General features: G+C 33.1%; 1 protein-coding gene across 1 annotated transcript in view; it reads left to right on the top strand.

The window, feature by feature from the left end:
• Nucleotides 1-550: 550 nt before the first annotated feature.
• Nucleotides 551-8,019, top strand: part of LOC140449961 (uncharacterized) — a 28,738-nt gene continuing 21,269 nt past the window's right edge. The window contains exons 1-3 of the mRNA XM_072543378.1: nucleotides 551-753; nucleotides 7,016-7,151; nucleotides 7,240-7,362. Of these exons, the coding sequence (XP_072399479.1) occupies nucleotides 697-753; nucleotides 7,016-7,151; nucleotides 7,240-7,362 (316 nt within the window). The 5' untranslated portion in view covers nucleotides 551-696. The remainder of the gene's footprint in view (nucleotides 754-7,015; nucleotides 7,152-7,239; nucleotides 7,363-8,019) is intronic.

Here is an 8,019-nt window from a genome sequence, read left to right as displayed (position 1 = left end):
TAAATTATTTATAAAATATGTAGACATCAAAGATGTGCAGGTAGCAATTGTTTGTTTTGTAGATACCACAAGGGGTACAGTGGCTGATAAATTATTGGTGGTTAAGCTACTCGGTCGAGTTTTAGAATTAAGCTGGTAAAGATGAATCATCTGAAACATTAAAGTGTGTGATGACATTTTGCTGACGAAAAACAAAAAACAATGAAAATAATAGTGAATAATAGTCAAAATAATAGTCAATAACAAATTAACAGGAAGAGGTTTACATTAAAAAACAGTAAATATATAACTGTAAGATTATTTTTACTATATTGACAATATATTATCTATACATTTGTTTTAAAATATCCATAAATGTATTTCCTTTAAGAAACAATAAACTATTGTATATATCGATGAATAAATACCTTCGTTAGCGGTAATAATAGATAAGCAAAATTCTAATCCGATAGTACTACACTTTTATATCTATTCAGTGAGTCAACATCTAAATTCCGTTTAAATTTACACATGTTGAAAGATAATAAACTAAAGTACCATCATCGAAGATTATAATTTTTATCAGATAATACTTTTGTATTAGGGGAAATTGATAATGCCAATACTCCTTGATGGTTTTGAACTAATACACAAAAATAGAAGTTGAAGTTTGTGTAACAAGTTAGAATTTAAGTGATATAACAAATAAGTGTCAAAATGGCTTTAACGCCATTGCAAGTAATTTTGGGAAAATCAGCTGCCATAATTGGGGCGGTAAGTAGAATTAATACAGAATTATTCAAAATAAACAGTATCAAAGTGAATATACCTAGTATTTTTATAATACACAATATTTACAATTTTTAATAGACATATTTTAATTCAATGTTTATATCAATAAACGGAAAAATCTTGAACAACATAAGATTCGCAGACGAGACCCCTTTTTTTGTGCATGATTATTTCTAAGCAACATACAGTAGGGAGGCTAGATATCGAGGGAAAACAAGTAGAAAGAGTGAATAAATACAAATATCTGGGAACCTGGGTAAATGAAAACCATGACCAAGGTAGAGAAATAAGGACACTTATTGAAATTGCCAGACAAGCATTTATAAAAATGAAAACAATGTTTGTTAATCGGGACCTTCCTCTGGAGCTGAGGATAAGAGCCTTAAGATGCTATGTGTTCTCGACTTTGTTGTATGGAATGGAAAGCTGGATACTAAAAGTGGATAATATAAAGAAGTTGGAACCATTTGAGATGTGGTGCTATAGAAGGATTTTGAAAATACCATGGAAAGAAAGCTGGAATATTTAGGCCACATTACCAGAGGTGCAAAATATGAGATATTAAGGCTCATATCATAATGCAAGGTAAAATCACGGGTAAAAGATCCATAGGAAGACGAAAAATTTCCTGGCTAAGAAACCTAAGAGAGTGGTATAGTTGCAGCTCAGCAGATCTTTTCAGAGCAGCCGCCAATAAGGTACGGATAGCTGTGATAATAGCCAACCTCCCATAGGAGAAGGAACTACAAGAAGAAGGAATTCAATTTTCCATTCAAAAATCTTTTATTGCTTCAAAGTCTTTTTCTTATGGTGCCTATCCGTTCCGGATGTTGGCGATCAGCATATCTATTCTAACTTTACTTGCAGCTATTCAGAATAGTCCGGTTGTAGTTGTATTGAACCACTTCCTTAGGTTTTGAAGCCAAGATATTCTTCTCCTTGGCCCTCTCTTTCCAAATACCTTGCCCTGAAGAACGAGTTTTAATAAGCCATATCTGTGTTCATTTTATATAAAATGGCCAAGATATTCTAATTTGCGCTTTTGATTGTGTTAGTGATCTCGCATTCCTTGCACATTCTACGTAGGACCTCAGTATTAGTCACACGATCCACCCATGAAATTCGTAAGATGCGCCTGTAACACCACATCTCGAAGGCCTCGACCTTTCCTAAAGAAGCTTCAGAGAGCATCCTTGCCTCTACTCCGTATAATAATGTAGAAAATACATAGCATCTGATGATAGAGATTTTGGTACTGAATGGTAAATCGTGACTTCTAAAAAGAGACTTCATCTTTACGAACGCTGATCTTGCTTTTCCTATTCTTCTTCTTTAAGTGCCGTCTCCCAATCGGAGGTTGGACATCATTATCTATTGATGGTTGGATATCACTATCTTTACTCTATCTATTGCTGCTCTGAAGAGTTTTATAGAAGCGCATTTAAACCAGTCCCTTAAATTCTTCAACCACGACACTATCCTACTTCCTATAATTCTTCCCAGATATTGTAACTTTCTTCTTTTTATTGTTTATTATTTCGCATATATATTTGTTTTTTTTTTGTTATTATTATGTATTTGGTCTTTTTTATATTCATTTTTAGTCCATATTTTTCACAGAAACTGTTTGTTTTGTTTAGCAGTAATTGGAGTTGTTCAGCAGAGCTTGCCATAATCACGGTGTCATCTGCATATCTTATGTTGTTAATAAATCTTCCGTTAATTATTATTCCTTCACTTTGAGATAGTAATGCTTCTTCAAAAATGGCTTCACTATATACATTAAATAGTAATGGGGACATAATACATCCCTGTCTAACTCCTCTCCTGATTTCAATTTCTGGACTGGGTTCGTTATCTATTACGATTTGTGCTATTTGATTCCAGTAGAGGTTTGTTATTATTCGTAAGTCCCTATGGTCTATGTTTTTTGTCTTTAGAATTTGGACTAATTTTTCATGTCTTACTTTATCAAATGCTTTTTCAAAATCAACGTAACAAACATGCACATCAACATTCATATCCATGTATCTTTGAGCTAACACATTAAAAGCAAATATCGCTTCTCTGGTTCCTAATCTGTTTCTGAACCCAAACTGACTATCATCTATTTATTCTTCCAGTTTTTTATTTATACGACCATGTATTATTTTCAGGAATAATTTGAGAATGTGACTTATTAGTGATATTGTTCTGTATTCAATGCAATATTTAGCGTTTGTATTTTTAGGGATAGCACAAAAGGTGGAGAGTAACGATTGTTTCGGTATGTGTGCTGTTTTGTATACTGAGTTAAATAAGTCTACTATAATGTCTAAGGTTTTATCATTTATGCATTTTAAGGTTTCTATAGGGATTTGGTCTGAACCTACTGCTTTACCATTTTTGCTGTTTTTTAATGCCATTTTAATTTTCTCTTTTAATATCTTTAAAACCATATCCTCTTCTACTTCTATCTCTATCTGTTCTGTTCTATTATCTTTGAACAGTTCATTGATGAATTCTGTTCATCTCTTTAATTTGTCGTTAGTATTCAACACAAGTTTCCCATTTGCATCTTCCAGTATTCCCGGTTTTCTTGTTCTATTGCTGTGAGTTAATTCTTAAATTTTATTATGTGTGTTAAAACTATCATGTCTTTTCTGGTATTCTTCTATTTCTGCGCATTGTTCTTTCGCTTTCTTAATTCTGTATTTTATTAGTTTATCCATTTTTTTGAACATCTGATTATCTTTGTTTTTATATTGACGTCTTTCTTCCATTAAATCTATAATTTCTTCCGTCATCCATTTGTTCTTTTTATATCCGGTTGGTGTTAGAATTTCTTTTTGACTTTTATCTATTTCTGTCTTTATTAATAACCATTTTTTATCCGTCTTAGTATTTTCTAGAATTGGTTCTATAACATTCATTAATCCGTTGTTGATTTAATCTGCCAGGCGTTGCCTTATGTGTGGATTCCTTAATTTACTTGTAACGATTTTTGCATTTGTTGTTCTTCGTTTTATTATTTTCATTTTGAGCCTAATTTTGGTCACTACTGGGTTGTGATCTGATCCTATGTCGGCACTTGGATCGGTTTTTGGGGATATAATTGCGTTTCTGTGTCTTTGTCTAACGAATACATAGAATACATAGACTAACGAATACATTCTTACAATTCTCTCTTCTTGATCTGCTGGTGACTTCCAGGATAGTCTTCTCTTTGGCATTTTGAATAATGTATTAGTCTACAAAATTATTGTTTTGGCGAAATTCGATAAGCCTGTCACCCCTTTCGTTTCTGTTGTCCAGACCATATCCTTGTTTTATTTCAGTTTCCATGTATTTCCAGCGCTTGTATTCTCCAGTTTTGGTTTTAGAGTTACTACTTTGAAGATACCGTCCCCTCCAGGGTGCACTGATGTGATGCGTCCAACTGACCATCGATCTTTATTCCATTATCAATAGCATTAATATTATTGCTGCTGATCAATTAACAAAGATATTCTTTTTACCATCGTTTCCATAAGTGCTGCTTCAATTGCTGAGCATGCTGCCACGTTGATAATTTATTTGACGACATATCTGAAAAGTCAGTCTCCGGATAACGTGTTATCGGAACAATAATCAAAAAATGTCCAGCGGTGAGGGGAAGAATGCCATTAAGGGTAGACGATATAGGAGAAAAAGGACATGGATTCCCAAATCCCAAGTAAAAATTCAGCCTAGTGCAGATTTTACCATCTTATCCCGCTATAGCCTGTCCTGTATACCATGTCCTGGAGGAGAAATTTTAACTCTCTTAATATAATGTTTGAAAACAGTAGAGGACAAAGATCTATGATAGACTATATTCTGTCAGAGAGTTACAGTTCTCTGAAATCTTGGATGTAAGAGCACTAATATCAGCAGAAATAGGAAGTGATCATAAAGTGGTATTCTGCAAAATCCGAATGAAAACACATATATGTGATAACAAAACATCAGAATACACAACAAAGATGAAAGTGAAAAGCTTACAGGATGACCCCACAAGATACCTATTCCAAAAAAGAATATCTGAAAAAAGCAGAAACACATATATCACAGAAAGTGATACGAGTCGAAGAAAGATGGGTAAAAATTATGTCTAATATTTTAGCCTCGACCGAGGAAGTTCTGAGTGAAAGAAATATAAATAAAAATAAATCGCTGCCAAGACGAAGATCTCCATGGTTTTGTACAGAAGTACAGGAAAAATGTAAAGAAAAAAAAAGCTTACCTGAAATACATGTCAACCAAAATCCAAGAGACGGGATACGAAACGAATTACTGAAATATTATGGAGCAGCAATGACAGAACAATTAACAACATTAATTGATAAAATTATAAAACACAATGAATTACCGGAAGAATGGAGAACCAGCGAACTAATTCTTCTATTCAAAAAAGGAGATAAAAACAGCCAGAAACCTAGAGATATAAACTTATTAAATACTACGCTAAAACTTACAACTAAAATTTTACCAAGTGCTAATAAATCAAAGAATAAGTTTAGCAGATGAACAATAAGGTTTTCGTAATGGAAGATGGTGTACATATGTAATATTCGTTATAAAACAAATTACTGAGAAATCACTAGAGTATAATAGACCAGCATTTCTATGTCTGATTGATCTAAAGTAAGCGTTTGACAGAGTAAGACTTAAAGATGTAATCCATCTTCTGTATAATAGGGAAGTACCCCTAAATATTATAAAAAGTATCGAAAACCATCAAAAGGTTTAACAAAGGAAGAATATACAGAATGGCAAACAAAGAAATAAAAATAATCTGTTACGCAGACGACGCAATATTAATAGCCCAAGATGAAGATAGTCTGAATAGACTGGTCTACAGATTTATAAGAGCAAAAGAATTTAATATGACAATCTCACCTCAGAAAACTAAAACAATAGTAGTCAGCAAAGAACCAACTAGATGTAAAATAGAAATTGATGGTATCAGTATTGAACAAGTGATGGAAATACAATACCTGGCAATGACACTATCTAGCTATGGAGACTTGCACAAAGAAGTGAGAGATCAAGTACAAAAAGCAAATTGACTGGCAGGATGCCCTAATAACACTATATGCCAAAACAGATACATTAACACTGAGACGAAGTCAAGAATTTGTAAAGCGAGTGTAAGATCAATAATGACATGTGCCTCAGAAACAAGACTCGGCACAGCCACAACGCAAAGGCTACTGGAAACTGCAGAGATGAAAGTACTGAGAAGAATTACAGGAAATGCGCTGAGAGATCAAAAAATATGGAGTGAAAACCTTCCATGGAAGCATTAATCCGCCAATGAACAAGCAGAATTGCTTATAAAGGGAAAGAAGAAGATGAAGATATATAATGCTTATGTAATGCTTTTGTAAATAGATATATATGCTTTATGTTAGCTTCTAAATTCCGTACGTAATTTGAGTAGTAGCTCGAGTTATTTAGAGTCATCTCGGTTTCAGTGTTTGCCAGTTTCCAGCATATCAATACGCTACATAGATTCCAGGTAGAAATGCGTATTATCCTGTCGTATATTTGGATTCTCTGTCCTTGTATCTTAATAGTAGTTGACGGGGGATTCTTTGCACCCTCTCCCCATTTAAGGGGTACGACGGACTGAAAGCCATTTTTTTTTCATCTGCCATTTAGATTTGTGAGAAATATAATGGGGTGGTTTTCCCGTTGCCTTCCCCACATCACAGTACCATAACCATTCAAACTGGTTCTCCAAGATCATTTCCTCTGCGCATTGAGCTGGTACTGACAATCGCTGCTGCCCTTTTTCTTCTTCTAAAATCCTAGAATAGTTGCATAGTTGCGCTAAGAATATTGTTAGTGTGAGTATCTTACGTAATATTTAACTTCTCTCATTGTAACAAGTTTCTACATGCGCAGGTTATTGATAAGGTTATTAATGGATAAGGTTATTGATCTTTACGCATGCATTTTCTTTATGCATGACTTTAAGTTTATACATCTATGCCAGTGGCGGATACACGGGGAAATGGGGAAATTCCCATACCTCCAAGAATGTCCAAAATTAAAGAAAACCTATTATTTATGTATTTATGTAGTTTGGATTTATCATCTTTTTTATGTCCTTCTTTGGTTAGTGTTTCATTAGAAGTTCCCCCAAGTTGGAAGTTCCCCCCTCCTTAAGGCAAATTAACTAGATCGGTCACTGACTTTATTTAACAATTATAGATCTCTAAAATTGTTTTGTTTTTAGGTTCAAGGTCTTGCATGGTGGGGCATGTCCTTGGCTTGTATAATCATTTACTATGATGAAACGGAGCTATCGACGAGTACGAGTACTCCAAGCTTTAGCCAGATTCTAAGTCAAGGGTTACAAGTTTCTTATTTAGGCAAGTTTTTTATTTTTCTTTCATTTTTGTTAGTAGCCATATTGTGAGGTATCGATTTTGTTGTAACTTATATCAACTTATATTTCAGTAAAAAATAGCAAAACGCTTTGGACATGGAGAGTAATCCTACCATCGGATTTGATTATAGTGGCTTGGATGTACTTATTCTCAAGCATTGTGTGGTTCGTAATATCTACTGACCAATTTGTAGGTACGTTTACTTTAATATTTACTAATGCTTGCATTTTGTACTAACAGAGACACGGGCACACCGATTCTAGTCTCAGAACTACACGAAATATATTTATAAATATAATAAAAATAATAATAATAAAGACCTTTATTCATTATATAATATTATTTACATAATTTAATATTTAAAAAACTCCACTTTTTTGGGAAATATGCTTAATTATACCAACTGTTAAATAAGTAAACTAGAAAGAGGCCTAAATTCCGCACAAAGTTGTTCAGGTACTTTTTTTTTACTTTTTCAAATAAATGGCGGGGGAGAGTGGGAAAGTATTTGTGGATAAATACCTACAACTTTGGTTTGGATCAACCGATTTTAACGAAATTAGTGTCATTAGAAAGAGTGTGGATGAATTAATTTACATCTACTATAAAATAATTGTATTTAGTTTTAATTTTTATAGGTAGTGGGTACTTTCGAATAGAAAAAATTAAAATTTGTTTTTCTTCAAAATATTTAATGGAAACACCTATTTATTGTAAATTATAATGAAAGTGGATTAAATTTGTAACAAAATGGCGCAAACCGCATGTTAATATTGTTAAGTATAGTATTGACTCACCGTGTATTATAAATTAAATTAAAAAATAAGTCAGTAGGTACTTTCAAATTTTT

The sequence above is a fragment of the Diabrotica undecimpunctata genome, chromosome 9 (genome assembly GCF_040954645.1).
Source record: "Diabrotica undecimpunctata isolate CICGRU chromosome 9, icDiaUnde3, whole genome shotgun sequence".
NCBI classification, from domain to species: Eukaryota; Metazoa; Arthropoda; class Insecta; order Coleoptera; family Chrysomelidae; genus Diabrotica; species Diabrotica undecimpunctata.
This window is presented reverse-complemented; position numbering and strand designations above follow the sequence as displayed.